Source organism: Oncorhynchus gorbuscha, linkage group LG10 (assembly GCF_021184085.1).
Source record: "Oncorhynchus gorbuscha isolate QuinsamMale2020 ecotype Even-year linkage group LG10, OgorEven_v1.0, whole genome shotgun sequence".
In the NCBI taxonomy this organism is placed as follows: domain Eukaryota; kingdom Metazoa; phylum Chordata; class Actinopteri; order Salmoniformes; family Salmonidae; genus Oncorhynchus; species Oncorhynchus gorbuscha.
The window spans coordinates 61,391,933-61,414,287 of NC_060182.1; the positions used below are offsets into that span (position 1 = coordinate 61,391,933).

Below are 22,355 nucleotides of genomic sequence, written 5' to 3' on the forward strand. Positions count from 1 at the left end.
TGGTGGAAAGATATGTCTATTTTTCTCACCTGACAGGCTATGGTAGAGAGCGGTCGGGGGAATGAGGAACTTCGGACAGACGCTTTAATACTGGAACTGTTCCCTCTCACCGCCAGGAACAGGAAGTGCCCTTGGGGGGAGACAATAACCGCAACACTGAGGGGAGTGAACACTGACATAATTTTGCACCACTCAAAAAGGCATGACTGATAGAGCTCTGAAGAGAACAGCCTTTCAGTCCTCATCTGCAAAACAATATATATTGCCTTGGTGCAGTGCTTGTCAGTTTGGAATGAAACCAATTGGAGCTATTAACTGAAATGCAGAAGTCAGTGACAGGAAATCAATTCTGCAGAAACATGGCACGTTTTACCTCACACCACATCATGCTGGGCTAGATAGAACGTATTCAAGTATTATAACTGATTGTAAATCATCTACAAACTTTCCAAAGGATGTTATTCAAATATATTCAGTGATAACCCCATAGGGCAGGAGTATTCAACACTTACCCTACGAGGTCTGGAGCCTGCTGGCAGGAGTATTCAAGTCTTACCCTACGAGGTCTGGAGCCTGCTGGCAGGACTATTCAACACTTACCCTATGAGGTCTGGAGCCTGCTGGCAGGAGTATTCAACACTTACCCTACGAGGTCTGGAGCCTGCTGGCAGGAGTATTCAACTCTTACCCTATGAGGTCTGGAGCCTGCTGGCAGGAGTATTCAACACTTACCCTATGAGGTCTGGAGCCTGCTGGCAGGAGTATTCAACACTTACCCTACGAGGTCTGGAGCCTGCTGGCAGGAGTATTCAAGTCTTACCCTACGAGGTCTGGAGCCTGCTGGCAGGACTATTCAACTCTTACCCTACGAGGTCTGGAGCCTGCTGGCAGGAGTATTCAACTCTTACCCTATGAGGTCTGGAGCCTGCTGGCAGGAGTATTCAACACTTACCCTACGAGGTCTGGAGCCTGCAGGCAGGAGTATTCAACTCTTACACTATGAGGTCTGGAGACTGCTGGCAGGAGTATTCAAGTCTTACCCTACGAGGTCTGGAGCCTGCTGGCAGGAGTATTCAACTCTTACCCTACGAGGTCTGGAGCCTGCTGGCAGGAGTATTCAACTCTTACCCTACGAGGTCTGGAGCCTGCTGGCAGGAGAATTCAACATTTACCCTGCGAGGTCTGGAGCCTGCTGGCAAGAGTATTCAACTCTTACCATGCGAGGTCTGGAGCCTGCTGGCAGGAGTATTCAACTCTTACCCTACGAGTGTCACGGATCCCTCCAGTACTTTCATTACACACACCTGTCCCCTATTCCCACTGATTAGTAACTGAATAAGTGTGCCCTTGGTTTACCAGTGTCCTGTTGATTATTGTTACAATGTCCGTTGGTTCGTGTGAGTACCTGTGCTGTCTGTTTTGGCTTTCGTGTCATTGTGGATTGCGCAGATGATTACTTGTCTCGTCCCCTGTGTTAATCATTGTGCGCGTGTGTTATTATTTGAGGTACTCCTCGCTCTTTTGTTTTGATTTCAACCCTGTGTTTTGTATAGTACATTTAAGATTTACATTTAAGTCATTTAGCAGACGCTCTTATCCAGAGCGACTTACAAATTGGTGCAGTGTAGTGTTTGTTTGGTCTTCGCCACTGTGCCTTTACACGGCGCGCTGTCATTTGAGTATAATTTTAAAAACCATTACGCATTCCTGCGCCTGTCTCCCAAAACCTTTATACCACCGTGACAACGAGGTCTGGAGCCTGCTGTTTTTCTATTCTTCCTAATCATTCCCTGAATAGAGGGGAAAAGCAGTGGAACTTGACTGACTAAGCCAGTGTTCGCCAAACTCGGTTCTGGGGTACCCCAAGGGGTGCAAGTTTTGGGTTTTGCCCTAACACTAGACAGCTGATTTAAATAATCAAAGTTTAATGATGAGTTGGTTATTTGAATCATCTGTGGAGTGCTACGGGCAAAAAACTAAATGTGTACACCTTGGGTTCCCCAGGATCGAGTTTGGGAAATACTTTTGTCATGACGTTGGCCTGGGGGTAGGTTTATGACAGTCATAAATACCTCTTCCCCCCTTTTTCCTCTCTCTACCCTACTGATGTTACATTTGCAACCCCTTGGTTAACATTGAGATTCTGGGAACATCAGAAGGTGGGGGAAAATGAACAATATTCTGGTAATCCGACCAATTTAACATATGCGGTGGTACTTAATGAATATGATGTCAGTTTGGTTGTCATCTGAGACATTCTCGTCAATGATAAGATGACAAACTCTACAGTGGAAAGTCTACACATCAGAGTTATCGGATTCACATGGAATTGTTGTTCAATTTAAATGTTTGAATATGAAATGATTCGTGATGGGATGAAATGTGATTTTAGCTTCTAAAATGTGAGATTTGGGTTTTCATAAGGTAGGGCTCTGCTCAATCAGTGGCCCGAACCCTGTGAAGGGACATGGGCTATAAAACTTTTCAAACACGCCCTCCTCTCCCTTCCTATATAAAGCCTTGATGACAATATAACCTCCTGTTCCGAGGACGTGAGGATGACGGTCCGATGTCAGAATGGTTCAGATAATAACTACAGAATGAAGCCAACATCAGCGTGAGCTTTGGTTGCGAATGGTATGAACTTTGAACTCTTATTCACTACGGAAGTGATACCTCCTAGCCGTTGAGTTAGCAACAGCTGCTGCAAACGGGGGTTAGGAAGGAACAGACAGAGTATCCTCTCTATCACACAACGATGTTACTACAACGTATCCAATTGACAACCAGAGACATTCTTCAAAGGACTCGGTTGGGCAACACGGCCTTCCATCTACCACCAACCTACCGAAGCGCAACTCAGAGTAAATATTTATTGCATTTTCCTTTTCCAAATGGGCAGTAATTTAAAACGCATGAGATACTGTATTTACGATAGCACAGCTTTGCCCTTTGATCCTCAGTCTTCCTGCTCTTTCACTCAAACCCAGCCCCTTTTCTTTTGTGTAACAAGTTGTCATATCTGTTTCGCCCGCTAGGGACGTTTTCCTTTAATACGTAATTTGTAATAAAGTTATGATTTAATGATGTGTATGTGTAATTCTGTGTGATTAGTTAGGTATTTAGTAAATAAATTATTAAACCCAATTTTGTATTGCTGGTTCAACTTCTTAGCCAGGGTTTGTGCAGATAACCAAGAATTTACAACTTTCAGATGAGACTGAATTAAGTTTACGATTAATATTGACTGCAATTGATGTCAAATATTACTAGGTCTTTAAGAGTTTATTCGGAAGATAACAGCTCTATAAATATTATTTTGTGGTGTCCGACTCTAGTTAATTACATTTACATGATTAGCTCAAACAGGTCATATCAATTACGGATAAATTATTTTAAAGAATAGCATGTCATATCACTTAATCCGGCATAGCCAAAGACACGACACTGTACTAAGCCATTAGATTCCCAATGTTCTGAAAACAATACTCAATTTACAGGATGAGGACCAGTCTAGAGTATACAGCACAATGCAATACCCAACCTCTATTTATGTCTAGCCTGATAAAGGTGCCATGTATACCCCCTTCAAATAAAGGTTTTAGCCAGCCATTTTAGGACTGGTACCCTTTGAGTGACCTGGTGTGTTTTGCACCATTTACCTTGGGTGTTTTGCAGAGCTGTCCCCAGCATGTCTTTAGTGTGTTCCAGTTCCTCCCCACTGACCCTCCTCCAAGAGGACAGCTCACTGGACGTTGACCAGCCACAGGGCCCAGGCTCAAAGGAACAGTGGGCTCCATAAGGCAGAGTGTCTGCAAGGGGACACAGTGGCTCATTCAGTACCCTATACCCTTATAAATTCAGATACAGCTTATACAAATGAAAGCTTCTAGAAAATTATAAACATGGGACATAGTGACTAGGACCACAGACTCCCCTTTTCAAAGACCACCTTGTACACCAATCTGAGCACTCCCAGCACATGATATTTTCTTCTCAGAATGTAGTGGCTTTTGAGTATGCAAAAGAAAGGCTATTCTACTGTGCTAGACCCACAGCGTCTCCTCAGGGTCACACTATTCAATGGGTCTTATTAGGTCTAAGCAGGGTAGTGTAAACAGAATTGCCCAACATTCATACAATAGAAATACTAGTAGCAGAGCAATGCTTTTGAAACAGCTGAAATGTACGGCCATTTTCAGGATATTTGAGACTTGTTTTAATTGAGTTTTCACCTGAAATTGCAGTAACAGCTTACAGTTACATTCTGATATTGTCAACAATGCTTTAAGAAAGGAAACCTCAATGGCATTTTTCACCCCTTGGCTGCTCTGGGCCACCATCCAGGTAAGAAGCGTGCAGCAAGAAGCTAACCAACTCACCAGGGAATTATCAAAGTTGTCAGTCGCAATTTTGCATTTACCTCATATAATGACTTCCATGATATTGATAAAATGAAGCCTGCCCACTTGGCACACCACGTCATTTCAACGTGGATAATTGGGTAACATTTGGTAGAGAAGTTGATCAATAAGATTACAACCTGCAGTATATTGTTTACCTTTATTTAACTAGGCAAGTCAGTTAAGAACAAATTCTTATTTACAATGACGGCCTACCCCGGTCAAAACCGGACGACGCTAGGCCAATTGTGCGCCGCCCTATGCTTGGATGTCCACTTTAAAGACAGACAAAAGTTAGTTGAATTTCCAATGTGTTTTCACTATGCTTTCAACCATCTAAAACCACAACCAAATTCCAATGGAAAAACAATGTCTGGTTTTTGGTTTAGTTGGCACCCAAATCTCTAACTGCGCTTTCAACCATTTAAAGGGATACTTTGAGATTTTGGCAATGAATCCCTTTATCTACTTCCCCTGAGTCGGATGAACTCATGGATACCATTTTATGTCTCTGCATCTGCATCCAGTATGAAGGAAGTTGGAGGTAGTTTCGTAAGCTAATGCTATCTAGCGTATTAACGCAATGACTGGAAGTCTATGGTATCTACTAGCATGCTAACAGCTAACATGCACTTTCAGTCATTGCGCTAACGATAGTTAGCAATTGCACTAGTTAGTGACTTCCTTCAAACTGCACGCAGAGACAGAAAAACTGTATCCACCCGATCATCTGACTCGGGGGGAAGTAGATAAAGGGCTTAATTGCCAAAATCCTGAAGTATCCCTCTAAAAGCACACTAAAGTTCATGGGAATACAATGTCAGATATTTTGTTTAGTTATATATCAGATTAATCTGTTATTGCTGCACTTCGTCTAATGACAGATGCAAATGACCTGGATTGCAGTTGAGATTACATTAAAAGTACATGGTGCAAGTGATCAATGCAGTTCGAGATGCTGCACAGAATTTAACAGCAATTGTGAAGATCTCTACTGACCTGTGATGACCAATCTTGAACATCCACGCTTTATATACAGTAATAACATAAGAAGAAATGTATAGTTAGAGTAACCTCAAAATATGGCCATAGATGTGTTACAAATTTCAAAGTTGAATGTTACATTAGTTTGTTAGATAACCTTAACTATAGGCTATTTAATATATTACAAAATGAGTATTGAATTGTGTTTGGTTGAGAACACAACCAAATATCAACTTTTAAAAGAGATATATATCTACTGCTCAACCAAAAATACAAATTAAAGAATGGGATTAAGCCAGTGGCTCAGATGGAACTAACCAGCAGCCCCCACTGATGTACATGTTATGTCAATTGAAATCTTGTCACGCTGCCTCTCCTTAAATGTTTGTCAATGAGAATAGCCTCTTAATTACCTACTGGAGGTACAAGTTGTATTCTCCATGTCTGAACCATTCTTTGCATTGAGTGTGTTCTGATTGAGTGTTAAGAGGGCTTTTATGACTAATGGTGTTGATGTGAGCATTGATGCAAGGGCTGCAAGCGTTGACTGCTACCTTCATGTTGTCACTAACTAATCAATTCCCTTTGTATACGTTCACAAAGCTGCCGTTTAAACGAGCATTTACATTCAAATGCCAGTTTAATAATGGTATTTCAGTTCCAAGTGGTGTCTTGGAGAAACAGCAGATGTATTAAACCCACAGAGAATGGTCCAAAGAAAAATATTAGCCTTAGTGGAAGGACCCTTTTGGCACATTTCTGTCTCTTAATGCAATGCCCATCTAGTGGTTGTTACACAGTAGAGCGAAGGAACTGACTGAGACACACAGTAGAGAGAAGGAACTGACTGAGACACACAGTAGAGAGAAGGAACTGACTGAGACACACAGTAGAGAGAAGGAACTGACTAAGATACACAGTAGAGAGAAGGAACTGACTAAGACACACAGTAGAGAGAAGGAACTGACTAAGACACACAGTAGAGTGAAGGAACTGACTAAGATACACAGTAGAGAGAAGGAACTGACTAAGACACACAGCAGAGAGAAGGAACTGACTAAGATACACAGTAGAGAGAAGGAACTGACTAAGATACACAGTAGAGAGAAGGAACTGACTAAGATACACAGTAGAGAGAAGGAACTGACTAAGACACACAGTAGAGAGAAGGAACTGACTGAGACACACAGTAGAGAGAAGGAACTGACTGAGACACACAGTAGAGAGAAGGAACTGACTAAGACACACAGTAGAGAGAAGGAACTGACTAAGACACACAGTAGAGAGAAGGAACTGACTAAGACACACAGTAGAGAGAAGGAACTGACTAAGACACACAGTAGAGAGAAGGAACTGACTAAGACACACAGTAGAGAGAAGGAACTGACTAAGATACACAGTAGAGAGAAGGAACTGACTAAGATACACAGTAGAGAGAAGGAACTGACTAAGACACACAGTAGAGAGAAGGAACTGACTAAGACACACAGTAGAGAGAAGGAACTGACTAAGATACACAGTAGAGAGAAGGAACTGACTAAGATACACAGTAGAGAGAAGGAACTGACTAAGATACACAGTAGAGAGAAGGAACTGACTAAGACACACAGTAGAGAGAAGGAACTGACTAAGACACACAGTAGAGAGAAGGAACTGACTAAGACACACAGTAGAGAGAAGGAACTGACTGAGACACACAGGGAGAAGGAACTGACTGAGACACAGTAGAGAGAAGGAACTGACTAAGACACACAGTAGAGAGAAGGAACTGACTGAGACACACAGTAGAGAGAAGGAACTGACTAAGACACACAGTAGAGAGAAGGAACTGACTGAGACACACAGTAGAGAGAAGGAACTGACTAAGACACACAGTAGAGAGAAGGAACTGACTAAGACACACAGTAGAGAGAAGGAACTGACTGAGACACACAGTAGAGAGAAGGAACTGACTAAGACACACAGTAGAGAGAAGGAACTGACTGAGACACACAGTAGAGAGAAGGAACTGACTGAGACACACAGTAGCGAGAAGGAACTGACTAAGACACACAGTAGAGAGAAGGAACTGACTGAGACACACAGTAGAGAGAAGGAACTGACTAAGACACACAGTAGAGAGAAGGAACTGACTAAGACACACAGTAGAGAGAAGGAACTGACTGAGACACACAGAGAGAAGGAACTGACTAAGACACACAGTAGAGAGAAGGAACTGACTAAGACACACAGTAGAGAGAAGGAACTGACTAAGACACACAGTAGCGAGAAGGAGAGCACTTACTGTTGGCTAATCCACTGCCTCCAGTGAAAGGATTAACAATTCATCATGTCCTTAAACTTTAATACAGTTAATGCAGGTGGCATGCACCCTGCCAGTGGTACCACACTCTGTCTTTGTGGCTTGTCACATCACTCTCGTCACTTCTAATTGCATTAATTTAATCCAATGAGAATACCCAACCAAAAACGATGTGATTTAAGATGCTGAAACTCTTTTTCCTTTAGGGTTAGCTGTTTCAAACATAATCTGATCACTACATTATAAGATTTACTTTGGTGAGGTTTATAAAATAAAATAAATCAAAGCTGGCAATGAATTATGGTGAAGGCCTATTTGAGATTTCAGAATGTTACGCAACTTTTTCAGATTTCTCAAAGTATGATGTTTGGATGAAATATACACACATATTCGACAACATCTTTCTTGGAAAGATCAGATGCAAGGTACACACACATAGGGCCCAGGATTTGTCCTAGCCACATGATGACCATGGAAAATCTGGACCCTGAATTCAACGTCAGCAATGTCATGTGACGTTGTTGCACTGTTGAAGCTGCTCTCAGGAATACTGCGAGATTCTGGTAATCAAGAAATGTTTCTACTTTTCATCTGACTCCGGGTAGAAAAAGAAGAAAAACTGCTTAAATTGCCAGAATCTCGCAGTATCCCTTTAAGGCCTTAGACTCACCACAGATAAATCCCTCGTCCTCCCCTAGGGGGCAGTCACTGTGGAAGTCACATACTCTAGTCTTGTCAATGCAGCCTCCTAGCTCACAGTGGAAAGAAGTGATCTCGTCACAGTCTGTGCCCAGCTGTAATTCATGGTGACCTGGAACAAGAAAGAGTTCACATTTAGTTTCTAGATTAGTTCCCGGAAAAAATATTATAGCATTTTTATGTTTCTATTAACGTTCGGAGATGTAATTCAGAATTTACCCATGTCACAGTCTATGAGCTCCAGGGAGTCGAGAGCCAGAGTCCCCCTATCCTTCCCCAGGCAAGTGGAGTAGAGCAGGGTCACCTGGAAGGGCTCATCCACCTCTCCAATCACCGTCTCCAGCACCTCCCACTGGGCCCTGTTCCAAGCAAAGAGAGGGTTAACTGTGCATGTGTGTGTGGGTTGGCTCTTCTACGCTTGTGGGGACATCAAATCCACAAAAGTGCCCACAAAGATAGTAAAACAAGGAACATTCTCCCTTGTGGGGACATTTCCCACGTCTTCATGAGGACAAAGGCTATTTTAAACTTAGGGATTAGGTTTAGGGTTAGAATTAGGGTAAGGGTATGGGGTTAATGGTTAGGGTTAGGTTTAGGATTTTGAATGGAGAAAAAACTGTAGGTTACCACGAAGATAGAAGAACAAAACGTATGTGTGTGTGTGTGCGTGTGCGCGTGTGCGTGTGTGTGTGTGCGTGTGTGCGTGTGTGCGTGTGAGGTTGTGGCATGTTTGTCTGGGCAGCAAAATCTTGAAAGATCTTTCTGTTCAAATAAACATCTAAGCAGCCTTGTCTATGTCACAAACAGTCTCTGGTCATCAAACAACTTCACTTTTAATGGGAGGAATGTGTTGCATCGTCATACCCAAGAGACCATTATACTACACTTAAAGATTATGTTATGACATTTTAAATATAGGTTTATACATTTCCCTCTCAACTGAAGTCAGCATAACATCACATATTATGGCCACCATCTCAACATGCTCATTTAACTATTTTTAAGTGCAATCTACAGTGGCACTTTTTGGGATGGAAATGTGAATGTAATGTCTTTGTTTGTCATTTTGTTTAATCTTTGCACGCTCTGTATGTTTTTGCATCAAGGACCACTTTAGAAACAAGTGTTTTAATTAATAATGTGCTATCCTCTGGCGACACATTGTACATATTTTTGTATATCTTTTACCCAAATAAAATTCAATTCAAACTGTCTAGATTCCATTCTTTCTTGACAACATATAGTATACTCTGTTATGCAGGTGAATGAGGACCCAAAAGCGACTTGGCGAAAACAGAGTCTTTAATCCAGTAAAGGAAATATGCAATACTCCTAGACAAATCGGAGCGGTAAATAAAGCATAAAAAACAATTCCACTCGTAATGACGAGAACAGACTGGAGACTCGATCATAAACTGTAGGTTGCCTCGGGAAGGCACTTGACCGTAGCAGACTCAGACACCTGCTCACCACGCAGCATCTGAGGGAAACACGACACGACAGGGCGAAACAAAGACACAGCACGGTGAACAATATACAAGGATCCGACAGGACAGAAACGGAAAACAAGGGGAGAAATAGGGACTCTAATCAGGGGAAAAGATAGGGAACAGGAGTGGAAAGACTAAATGATTGATTAGGGGAATAGGAACAGCTGGGAGCAGGAACGGAACGATAGAGAGAAGAGAGAGAGGGAGGGAGAGAGAAAAAAAGGGAACGAACCTAAAAAGACCAGCAGGGGGAAAACGAACAGAAGGAAAAGCAAAATGACAAGACAATATAAGACAAAACATGACAACACTGTTCATATTGGCTCTATGCTGTCTCTGCCATACAACAACCACCCATCCACGTGAGCCCCCCCCCCCCGCATAGCATCGTAAACCACTGTCATTTGGAAATCCAGCAATTCTCAAATATCTTTATCTGAGACCTGTCAGAGAACCTAGCAGCATAACACCACACCAATGGATATTTATAGCCTAGCTAGCTCACGTTAGGAGAGGAGACCCCAACCCCATTTCTGGGGGGGGGAGCTAAATGGAATGTTTACATCGCCTTTAAAATCCAAGTTTAAACCTTAATTACATTTTTATTCTCACGATAGGTGTGCCTTTATTCAAGAAGATTAAATGAGATGCTCTTAAAAGCCCACTTCTATTACTCCCTCAGCTAATAGGTTCAAATGTGTATGCACATTACGGTGGGTGAGTGCTGAACATGACACAGTACTGTACATTCTGTGAAAAAACAACTTGTCAAGCTGAAAGCTTTCATTCATTTATTCATTCATTCCATCTGTTTCTTCTATATTTCCACCCCTTCCACCCCTGTTTATACAGTATGTCTTGCTTCCAGTGGAGATTAAGGTGACCTGTCATCCCCAGTACTCACCATCTTACAGTCTGTGAGTTAAAACCTTTTTCATAATGGACAAGCACTCCATTACTCTCCAAATAAAGAGGCCAGGGTATAACCTTGTTGCATAGCCACAGCCCATCCCTCCACGCTACTGTCCAGGCCAATTATGTCCAAATTCATTTTCAGGTTCTGCATTTGGAAGCAAAATGCTTTTATCTGGTCCCAGAATGCCTGTGCCCAACATTAGATCAATATTAAGGACATTTGCCCAACAATAGTTACACAAAGATGATGTCTCTCCATGTCTCGGGATGTAGTGCTATTTCCATGCCATACTTAAAGCTTATTGTATGTCAAGTCCCTCTAGGTATCCCAAGAACCTGCACTTCAGTGCATTATAGCAGAATGATCCATGTATTTCTTAAAAACAACCACTTCAATCCATCAACAGACTGAGTACCTTATAGTTACTAGCAGTGTTTCAATGCAATGCTGGCCCCTTTCTTTCACTACTGTATTAGGTGGATGTGTATAGGATTCTGAGTTCACTGCCAGATTTCATCACTAAGAACGTACTCAAGATACATTGTAGAGTACCGTAAGTACCGTAAGTGAGTTACACATGGATGCACTGTAGAGCTAGTACAGTGAATGCTACTACTGTAAGCGTGCAAAATAGAAATGGTTGAAAAGTTGTGTGGAATGTTCAAGTGAACAAGCATACAATTGAAACATAAATGGCTAAACATGAGCATAAAATCTAATCATAAGTCCTTGCTGACCTGGTGCCATCTTGGGCTCTGCCACTGAGAGCTGTTGTGCTGATGACAGATGCCGAGTCGACTGGTTTCACTAAGACTGAGAGGTTTCCAGCGGTGGGCCCCAACTCAAAACGGGCCAGCTGCAGACGGCACAGTGGGCCACTACTGTAGACCACTGGACTAGTGATGTGGTATTCACACTTTCTAGATGCCCTGGAGACCGCAGAGGCACTCAAAAGCAGGAAGTGACCTAGAAAGGGAGGGAACCAGACAATAATTTCCCAGAAGTAAAAAAAAAACAGTTGATTATAGAGCGAAACAACATTTTAAAAATGTTCCCCTTCTCTCTTGCCTGTTTTCCCAGCACTCAACACCATCTATCTAATGACTCCATTACGTCTCTCTGAATACAGTATACTATACCATGCTCTCTGTGAGATAAAGGGAGTACCATGTTAAAAGTGTGAGTGAAAAACACAATTTGTGACCGTGCTTCCTCCCTTACCATCAGAGCTCCCCTCCGAATGGTCGCTGACCGGTCTCATGGCCTGTGTGCTGGATCTGTGTTGCTGTGGTGACGTGACCCTCCAATCATATCTGCTGCTGTGATTGGAGAAGCTCCAGGAGCACGGCGATTCAAAATCACAGGAGGTAACTGCAGGAGTGAGGATAAAGAGTTTCATTAGGTCTGAGACGGACTCTAATGGACCTGTCACACGTTCTCGCTCAACACTGGCCACTGTAAATGTATGATACCATGCACATTGTACTGTATTCATTGACGTCCACATGGAATTCAAGAGGGAAACTACATCTGAAATAGATTTGTAATCAAATGAGTTGGCAGTATTTATACAAAGGAATGAAATGGAGACACAACCCACGGAAATAATTATCCTTATCTGATGCCAGTTTAGGCCAACATGGCATCCTGCTTCAGAAGTAACACGAGACTTTTGATTTATTTTACTAAGCAAGTCAGTTAAGAACAAATTGCCCTATGGGACTCCCAATCACGGCCAGTTGTGATACAGCCCAGGATCAAACCAGGGGTCGATCCCAGGTCTGTAGTGACACCTCTAGCATTGAGATGCAGTGCCTTAGACCACTGCGCCACAACTCCTTAACTGTGTACTCCACTCCACCAATAATTCCTTACATGGGAAGAAGAAACTCCAAATGGGTGAAATTAGCAGAAATGAACCAAATCTCAGCGCAATTATCATTTGAAACCATTATGGTTTCAGTAAATTAGCTACAGTATAGACTTCATCTTCAACGACAGCATAGAATTGGAGTGATAATCTCATGATTGCTGACACATCCTCGGTACAGATACCACAGTTTGTGGGCATTACTGTTTCTACTGTAATTCTGAACACATTCAGACAAGCAATGCAGAGTGATCCACATAAGTGGTAACCTCACAGGGGTCAGTGACATTTTCCACTCATACCAAAGGAGCTCTCTGACATGCATTATCTGAGAGCACATTTACCAGACTCCGATAATGGCAATAAACAGACAGCTCTGCCTACCTCCAAGAACAGCAGATACCAAACCAGATACAGCATATTCAGTAGAACATTGCTACTTAGTTTGACATTGAAAACTCTTTATAAAGCATCTCTGAGCCTTAACAAAGGGCCATCATTAAATATCAAATCCAAAAATACAATTTTCCACATGCTTTGCAAACAATAGGTGTAGACTAACAGTGGAATGCTTATTTACAGGCCCTTCCCAACAATGCAGAGATAATACAAGATGAGGAATAATTACACAATGAGTAACGATAACCTGGCTATATACACGGGGTTCCAGTACCGAGTCCATGTGGAGGGGTACGAGGTAATTGTGGTAGATATGTACATATAAGTGACTAGGCGACAGGATAGATAAAATGATAGATAACAGTAGCAGCAGCGTATGTGATCATATGTGAGTCAAAAGAGTTATTGCGAAAAGGGTCAATGTAGATAGTCTGGGTAGCTATTGGTTAACTATTTAATTAACTCTTTGGTGTCTGGAGTCTGCTACACTCACACAATCATGCACAAATTACTCATGTCAGTACATATTCAGTACAGTTTCTTCTCATCAACCAGAATTGACTAAAATGACCTTAGAAACCCTGCTTAGTGTTTGGAGCTGTTATTGTCCATTTCAGTCTAATTCCATTTGCGCTTGAACTTGCCTAAAGTAGTGCAGGAGATATCAAAAGCATTTTATAGTTCAAACTAATATCGCTGCTTTGTGTCTGATGAAGCAAGTCATTTGCGAACGATCAGACATTGAAACAACTCCATTATCAGCAGAAGACCATGGAATGTCAGTCTGGAAGAGGCAAATATACATTTTTAGGGGCTCCATAACTGGCATGGGGAATCTAACCGAGTGAATGTGTGAGGGTCCTGAAGGAGTGAAACCATTATTAAGAAAGCCATCTGTACCGTCTTTCCTCCTCTTCTGAGGAGTATGAAAGATCGGACCAATATGCAGCATGGTACGTGTCCATGTTAATATTTAATTAAATTGAACACAAAAAAAATATACAAAATAATAAGAGAACGAACAAAAACGAAACAGTTCTGTCTGGTGCAGAGACAGAAAACAACTACCCACAAATCATAGTGGGAACACAGGCTGCCTAAGTATGGTTCTCAATCAGAGACAACGATTGACAGCTGCCTCTGATTGGGAACCATACCAGGCCAAAAGCAGAAATACAAAAACATAGAACAAAAACATAGAATGCCCACCCCAACTCACGCCCTGACAAAACTAAAATAGAGACATAAAAAAGGAACTAAGGTTAGGACGTGACACCATCCCTCTCATCTGGGACGCGGAAATATCCTATGAGAACTGATTAGGTGGAAAATGTAATAAAACTGTTTTTATTGCATGCAGTTTGATGGGTTACTATAAATACAAGCATGCTTTTGTCATAAATAAACAAGGCAGATGAGGCTTTTTGTGTTAAACTACATTTCAAGACGAACACATTACAATGTTGTAAAAGCTGTGACAAAGACTGTATTAGATTAGTGTTTTCAATGGTTTAATTCACTCTCTGCAGACCACACATACTACTGTCACAGCTGTCAAAAGAAGTGGACCAAGGTGCAGCGTGGTGAGTGTACATTTTCCTTTTTATTCAAAATGTCGCCAACAAAACAACAAACGAAAGACACAACCGTGAAGCTTACAGTGCATTAGTGCAACAAACCAAGTTAACTACCCACAGTGAAGGAGGGAAAAAGGGCTACCTAAGTATGATTCCCAATCAGAGACAACGATAGACAGCTGTCCCTGATTGAGAACCATACCCTGCCAACACATAGAAACACAAATAAAGGACATAGAATGCCCACCCAAATCACACCCTGACCAAACAAAAAAAGAGACATAAAAAATGCTCTCTAAGGTCAGGGCGTGACAACTACTTACTACCTAAGAGAAATGGCAGCCCTATAAGGCAAACAATGAATAACGACAGACACCTGAGCCTTAATGACCCTGACACACATGACCATTAATGACACTTAATAAGTTGGGTTCCGTACACACTTTGCATACTTCACTAACGATAGGGGAGAGTATTCTACGCAACTGTGTCAATAATGTCAATAAGTCAATAATGAATTATTCTCCTGGTCTGCTAATGACAAACAGCTTGCTGTGGCTGTGACTAAGTGAATAGTCTTACTTTGGCTCTCGTCCTCTGGCCTCAAGCGATGGGGGAACATGAAGTTCTCCTCCAGGGACTTGTCCAATAAAGCATGGCTGGAGCTGCTAACTGAGAGAGAGAGAGCGCGAGAGCGCGAGAGAGCGAGAGAGAGAGAGAGAGAGCGAGAGAGAGCGAGAGAGAGAGAGCGAGAGAGAGTGAGAGAGAGCGAGAGAGAGAGAGAGAGAGAGCGAGAGAGAGAGAGAGAGAGAGAGAGAGAGAGAGAGAGAGAGAGAGAGAGAGAGAGAGAGAGAGAGAGAGAGCGAGAGAGCGAGAGAGAGAGAGAGAGAGAGAGCGAGAGAGAGAGAGAGAGAGAGAGAGAGAGAGAGAGAGAGAGCGAGAGAGAGAGAGAGAGAGAGCGAGAGAGAGCGAGAGAGCGAGAGAGCGCGAGAGAGCGAGAGAGAGAGAGCGAGAGAGAGCGAGAGAGAGAGCGAGAGAGAGAGAGAGAGAGAGAGAGAGCGAGAGAGAGAGAGAGCGAGAGAGCAAGAGAGAGAGAGAGCGAGAGAGAGAGCGAGAGCGAGAGCGAGAGAGAGAGAGAGAGAGAGAGAGAGAGAGAGAGAGAGAGAGAGCGAGAGAGAGAGAGAGAGAGAGCGAGAGAGAGCGAGAGAGAGCGAGAGAGAGAGAGAGAGAAGAGAGAGCAAGAGAGAGAGAGAGAGAGCGAGAGAGAGAGAGAGAGAGAGAGAGAGAGAGAGAGAGAGCGAGAGAGAGAGCGAGAGAGAGAGAGAGAGAGAGCGCGAGAGAGCGAGAGAGAGAGAGAGAGCGAGAGAGAGAGAGAGAGAGAGAGAGAGAGAGAGAGAGCGAGAGAGAGAGTGCGCGAGAGAGCGAGAGAGAGCGAGAGAGCGAGAGAGCGAGAGAGCGAGAGAGAGCGAGAGAGAGAGAGAGAGAGAGCGAGAGAGAGAGAGAGCGAGAGAGAGAGAGAGAGCGAGAGAGAGAGCGAGAGAGCGAGAGAGAGCGAGAGAGAGAGAGCGAGAGAGAGCGAGAGAGAGAGCGAGAGAGAGAGAGAGAGAGCGAGCGAGAGAGAGCGAGAGAGAGAGAGAGCGAGCGAGAGAGAGCAAGAGAGAGAGAGCGAGAGAGTGCGAGAGAGAGAGAGAGAGAAACAAGTGGTTAGATGATTGCTGTTATTGACTGTGTGTCCCGACACCAGAGGATAGGTGGCTTACTCAAGTGTTCTCTGACGAGGCCTTTACATATAAATTGCACTCTGACATGTTGAATATAATGTAGCCAATGAATGTGGCCAAATGTTTGATGTTTTTGTTGTCCTACAGTTTCAATAATGAGTGTGAAGGCCACAGAAGATAATTGCTGGTCATATAACTTTGGGAAGGATCAATTTGAGTTCACAACGAGTTGTTGTCGCCTACGCATATGAACAAGATGTTTGTAAAAGGCGAGTTTGTACTGTAATAACACGAGGTTCATTACATTTATAACAGGCATTATTAACAGGTTGTAAATACAAACCTTAAGAGGTACAGTATAGTATTTTGACTTGAGCACAATTACCAAACATTACTTTAGAATACATCATTTGTTTACATGGGCTGAAGTTAACAATCTGTTAACAACATGGCTTGAGTTCTACACAATAACCAAAAAGGGTTATTAAAAACTCCTTTGCCATGTTTGAAATGGGCACACATTGCTTGGGATAGTAGGATCAAAGTAGATCAACTATTGGTACTATTACATTAAGCTCTGTTTTGAAATAAGTCATTTTTATGGAACCCATTTTTTTAATAGCCCAATTTAGCTCTCATGAAAAACCAAAAGAACCAAAAGTTCAATGCAAGGTAACCATTACACAACAGCTCAGAACCTTCTCTCTGGATTGCCATACAGTATATCGAGTCCTCGCATTGCTACATACATTATTATCACCACCTTTGATTAAACACAACCCCTGTCTTCGGGCCTGTTTTAATCTTGGCAATAAAACCTCCACTTGTTTATAGAGGGTTGAACATTAAGACGTGTATCTTAATCGTATTAGTTAGGAATGCCTCCTCCCTGAATCTGTCTGTCCTTAGATTTCAATAACATCAGCTGAACTTAATTATCAAGTAATCCCTTTGGCTACGGCTTGTCCACACTTACTCAGTGAAATGAGGGTGGAGGGGACCAGGCCTGAATGTCTACATCCTGGTCAGTGACATTTACATTCAAATAAAAAATTTGGAAAAACAAATTCTGGAAACCATATTTAAATGCCTTTTAATCTTCTACCACAGGAAGCATACAAGGTAATCCGGGATCTCAAGGCAGCTAGGTTTTCAGAATGTGTTAAAAAGAAAATATATATATATATACAAATAAACTATTCACAGAAGGGCCATAAACAAGATCAGGCCGCGGAGAATATTGCAAGTGTGAGAGCTCTGTTTTACCAAGGTATATACAGTAGGCCTACATTACCAGTAGTTTCACAGAGTGAGAGGCAGCAGAATAAGAATACCAGCAAGAATATCTATGCAAACAACATTAAGAGTTGCCTCATACACAGCCCACAGAAAGCACTCCTCTCCCAAACACTCTATTTTATATGCATCGTGTTATTTCTGAACAGGGTGCAACATCAGCACTGTTACAGTAAACCCTTAGAGGCTTAGGAATTCTAACACAAAGACCTGAATAAAGCCCTACTCAAGTTTCCTGATCCCTCTGACTCAAGGCTCCAGGCTACCGACACGCTTTACATCTCTGACTCGCCAAACAGGAACTCAGCCGAAGTGATTGAAACAAATCAAATGTGTATAAACAGATTAATTATAGACAACAAGCCCGATTCAAAACAACGATTGACGATTTTTAACTACAAAGTCACACAAAAATAAACTGGAGATGACAGTTTTAGCTCAATGGGGTAGAGGGCCGGAAACAGGACATAACGCCAACAATCAGAGCCCTGGGGGTTAATGGACAAATCATGTGACACACCCCACGGTCCAATTAGGATCAACACACACTAACAGGAATAGGGGTTTTCACTGGGGGGTCAGCATAACTCAACCTCACAAGACTGGACAAAAGAGACAATAAAAATAAGCCCATACTAGTATCGCGTCATTCTAAAGATTGACCCCTGTATGAAAAGCTCACATGACAATAGACCGTCTGTATGTTGCCAGATGCTGAAGAAAAACATATGAGACATGGCCATGCTTGTGAAATTGGATTATTAAAAAAAAAGCCGCTCACTAAATGGAGTAGGCTGTAACTATATTGGTTACGATGCCATTTTTAATATTGTATAAAAACAGATGTTTCACTGCAAACACAAACATATTTTCTCAGCTTAGATGCCATTAGATGCCTTATTCGCCGTTTGTCACACCAGCCTTCGCTTTGGCTCCCCCTCCTGTCCAGCTCAGGCGTTAGGCGTCGACGGCCTTCTAGCTGCTGCTGAACCTACTGCTGGTAAACGCCCTTCACTCATCCACCCCGTACTTGTCTCGTCATCATTACACACACCTGGTTCCAATCCCCACTCTATCACTGTATCACTCCCTTTGCCATTTGTCTTCGTCGGTCATTGTAAATGTTACTTGTTTTCCTGAGAGGAATCTGTCCTACTATTTCCTGAGTACTTTACATTTTGCACTTTGGGTTTGCCCTGGGCCTTTTTGTATGTGAACATATATTTTGAGCACAACAAAGTTTGGGTTTCATCCCACTTTGATCTATGGTGCTTAAATAAATTCAGTAGTTCTAAACCTGCGACTGCCTCCTGCCTACTCCTCTCTACATCAGTGACAGAATAACCAACCCAAGAAAACAGGAAGCAGCAGGACATCCCGACCTCTCAGCTGTAGGACCAAAGCTCCACCACCACAACTGGTGCCTGGAGCGCCTCGGGACTGCCATGGACGAGGTGCTTCTGGCTTTACGCCAAATACAGGCTACACCACCACCTTCCAGCTCCCTGCAGTTGTTCCAGCCACCCCACCACCATCACCTAGTCCAATGAGCAACGTCCACCTGCCGCTCTCCAAGGGGTTTGACGGCACCCAAGCTCATTGTAGGGGGTTTCTCCTGCAGTGTTAGGCCCGTCATGCCGGTATGGCCTCTGAGACGGACAAGGTGGCCTTGGTGATCTTGGTGCTGACAGGCTGGGCTCTGTAGTGAGCGCACATCATCTGGGAGAGGGACGGACCAGAAGTGTAGTCCTATGAGTGCTTCCGTGCCGTCTTCAACCACCCTACAGAGGGCTGCGAGGGAGGTGAGTGTCTCCTCTGTATACGCCAGGGGTACAGGACAGCGTCAGAGTACGTTCTGGATTTCCACTGGCTGGAACGCTTCGTCCACTGGCTGGAACGACCAGGCCCTGTTGACGGTTTTCCTTAGCGGGCTACAGGCGGACATCCAGACCGAGCTGGCCTGTTTCGATGAGGGCCTCACGCTGTACCAGCTCATCGCCATGACAATCTCCTGCGTGCCCTTCGCCGCCCATCCCGGGGGTTCAGGTATCTCCCAGGAACCTCCAGCGAGATTGAGCCCATAGAGGTTTGGCACGACGCACCTTCACCCTGAGGGACCCCAAAAGCAACATCAACAGGGTCTCTGCTCTTACTGCGGGACCACCCCTGGAACATCTACATCTAAGTCGCTCTGGATAAGAGCGTCTGCTAAATGACTTAAATGTAAATGTAAATGGTTCTAACCTCCCGCGTGGGCACATCTACCCTCTCTCGCATGCAAAGACCGAAGCCATGGAGGCCTATGTTCAGGAGGCGCTGGACTAAAGATTAATTTGTCCATCTACCTCTCTGGCCACCTCCAACTTTTGTGTGAAGAAGGAGGGAGGTCTCCGCCCCTGTATCGATTACTGGATACTAAGTAAAGCAACTGTTAAATTCAGTTATCCCCTGCCTCTCATACCCACTGTGATCAAACAGGTTCTAAGTACTTTACTAGATTGGATTGGCGCAGTGCCTACAACCTGGTGCACATCAGAGAGGGGGATGAATAGAAGACCGCCTTCAGCACCAGCACCGGGCGCTACGAATACAGGGTAATGCCCTACAGCCTGACAAATGCACCCTCAGTGGTTCAATCATTTATTAACAAAGTGTTTAGAGACATGTTGGGTTGCTGGGTAGTGGTGTACATAGACGACATCTTGGTGTACTCCACTACACGCATGCAACAAGTCTCCTGTCAGGTCCGTTTTGGAGAGGCTGAGAGGGCATCACCTGTACGCCAAGGCGGAGAAGTGCTTTTTCATTCAGGAGGCGATCTCTTTCCTGGGCTATCGGATATCCACTGTGGGAGTGGAGATGGAAGAGCAGAGGGTCAGTGCAGTTGGTCCATCCAACATCAAGGCGGTGCAGCACTTCCTTGGTTTTGCTAACTATTTCATGCGCTTCGTTAGGGGTCTCACCTCCCTACTGAAGGGAGGTCCTCGACAGCTGTGTTATACTGAGGAGGCCAACGAAGCCTTCCGTGCGCTCGAGGAACGTTTTACTGATGCACCTGTTCTGGCTTACCCTGACCCATCTCTGCCCTTCATCGTGGAGGTGGACGCATCCGAGGTTGGAGTTGGGGCTGTTCTCTCCCAACGCACGCCTAAACTCCATCCATGCGCCTTCTACTCACGGAAGCTTTCTCCCGCAGAGCAGAATTACGACGTGGGGGATCGTGAGTTGTTGGCCGTCAAGAAGGCGCTGAACACGTGGCAGCACTGGCTGGAGGGTGCTAAACACCCATTCCTTGTCTGGAAAGACCACAAGAACTTGGAGTACATTCGAGCAGCGAAGAGGCTGAACCCGCGTCAGGCCAGGTGGGCCCTATTCTTCGCCGGGGTTGACTTTACCCTCTCCTACCGGTTGGGATCGAAGAACATTAAGGCCGATGCATTGTCCCGGGTGCATGACACAGAGGATCGGAGGGAGAAAATGACACCCATTATTCCCCTGTCCTGCACTGTGGCTCCTGTCGCGTGGAATGTGGACAGGGACATCCGTCGAGCACTGTGACAGGAGCCCTCACCTAACCACTGTCCGGAGGGGCATATCTACATGCCGTCTCCTCGCCTGGGCGCACACAGCACTTTTGGGGCACCTGGGTATAGTCCATACTATCAACTGGCTCTTCGCCAAGTACTGGTGGCCCACCTTGGCCTGGGACGTCCAGGTTTAAGTCTCTTCCTGCTCGACCTGCACACAAAGCAATACACCTAGGCACCTCCCCTATGGCAAACTCCACCCACTGCCGGTTCCACAATGACCTTGGTCCCATCTCTCCGTGGACTTTGTCACAGACCTTGCCCCCTCAGAGGGGCACACCACCATCCTGGTTGTTGTGGACCGGTTTTCCAAAGCATGTCTGGTCTCCCTACGGCCCTGCAAACCGAGGAGACTCTCTTTTCTCATGTCTTCCTGCACTACGGGTTCCCGGAGGACATGTGGGCTTTCATGAAATGACTGGGGGGTCATGGTCAGCCTCACCTAAGGGTACCATCCCCAATCAAATGGGCAGGGGGAAAGGGTATATCAGGAACTGGGTATTCCTGCTGTCTCCCTTAATGGTTGAATATTCTGTGACGTTGGCATGAAGGATCGGGAGACAGACGCAGACGTAATCAGGTTTTTATTTAGCCCAAATTACGGTGTGCCGTAGAAAGGCACGGGGACAAAGACCAAACAAACACGTACACAAAACACAGGGTTGAAATCCAAACAAAAGAGCCAGGAGTACCATAAAATAAATACACACAGGCACAATGATTATCTCACGGGACAAGATCCGTAATCATCTACACAATCCACAAGGCCACGAAAGCCCAAAACACACAACACAGGTACTTACACACACCAACGGACATTGTAACAATAATCGTCAGCGCCAGGGTGAACTGGCACATAAACTCAGCAAAAAATAAACGTCCTCACCGCTGTCAACTGTGTTTTTGTCAGAAGACTTAACATGTAAATATTTGTATGAACATAAGATTCAACGACAGACATAAACTGAACAAGTTCCACAGACATGTGACTAACAGAAGCGAGAAACGCGAATCGGACCATCACCCCTGGTGAGACAAAACCGTGACTCGTCAGCGAAGAGCACTTTTTGCCAGTCCTGTCTGGTCCAGCGACGGTGGGTTTGTGCCCATA

The 22,355-nt window shown here is 44.1% G+C and overlaps 1 protein-coding gene across 5 annotated transcripts in view; it reads right to left on the minus strand.

Moving 5' to 3' along the window:
• The window catches only part of LOC124046319 (leukocyte tyrosine kinase receptor-like), a 71,017-nt gene that overhangs the window by 26,539 nt on the left and 22,123 nt on the right, over positions 1-22,355 (minus strand). For 3 of the 5 annotated variants that reach the window (XM_046366565.1, XM_046366563.1, XM_046366564.1), the window contains 7 exons: positions 15,223-15,312; positions 12,016-12,165; positions 11,532-11,760; positions 8,608-8,747; positions 8,360-8,500; positions 3,663-3,812; positions 30-130 (listed from right to left, as the gene is read on the minus strand). In XM_046366565.1, coding sequence (XP_046222521.1) covers positions 30-130; positions 3,663-3,812; positions 8,360-8,500; positions 8,608-8,747; positions 11,532-11,760; positions 12,016-12,165; positions 15,223-15,312 — 1,001 coding nt within the window. The remainder of the gene's footprint in view (positions 1-29; positions 131-3,662; positions 3,813-8,359; positions 8,501-8,607; positions 8,748-11,531; positions 11,761-12,015; positions 12,166-15,222; positions 15,313-22,355) is intronic. The other 2 variants (XM_046366568.1, XM_046366567.1) reach the window with 1 other exon arrangement.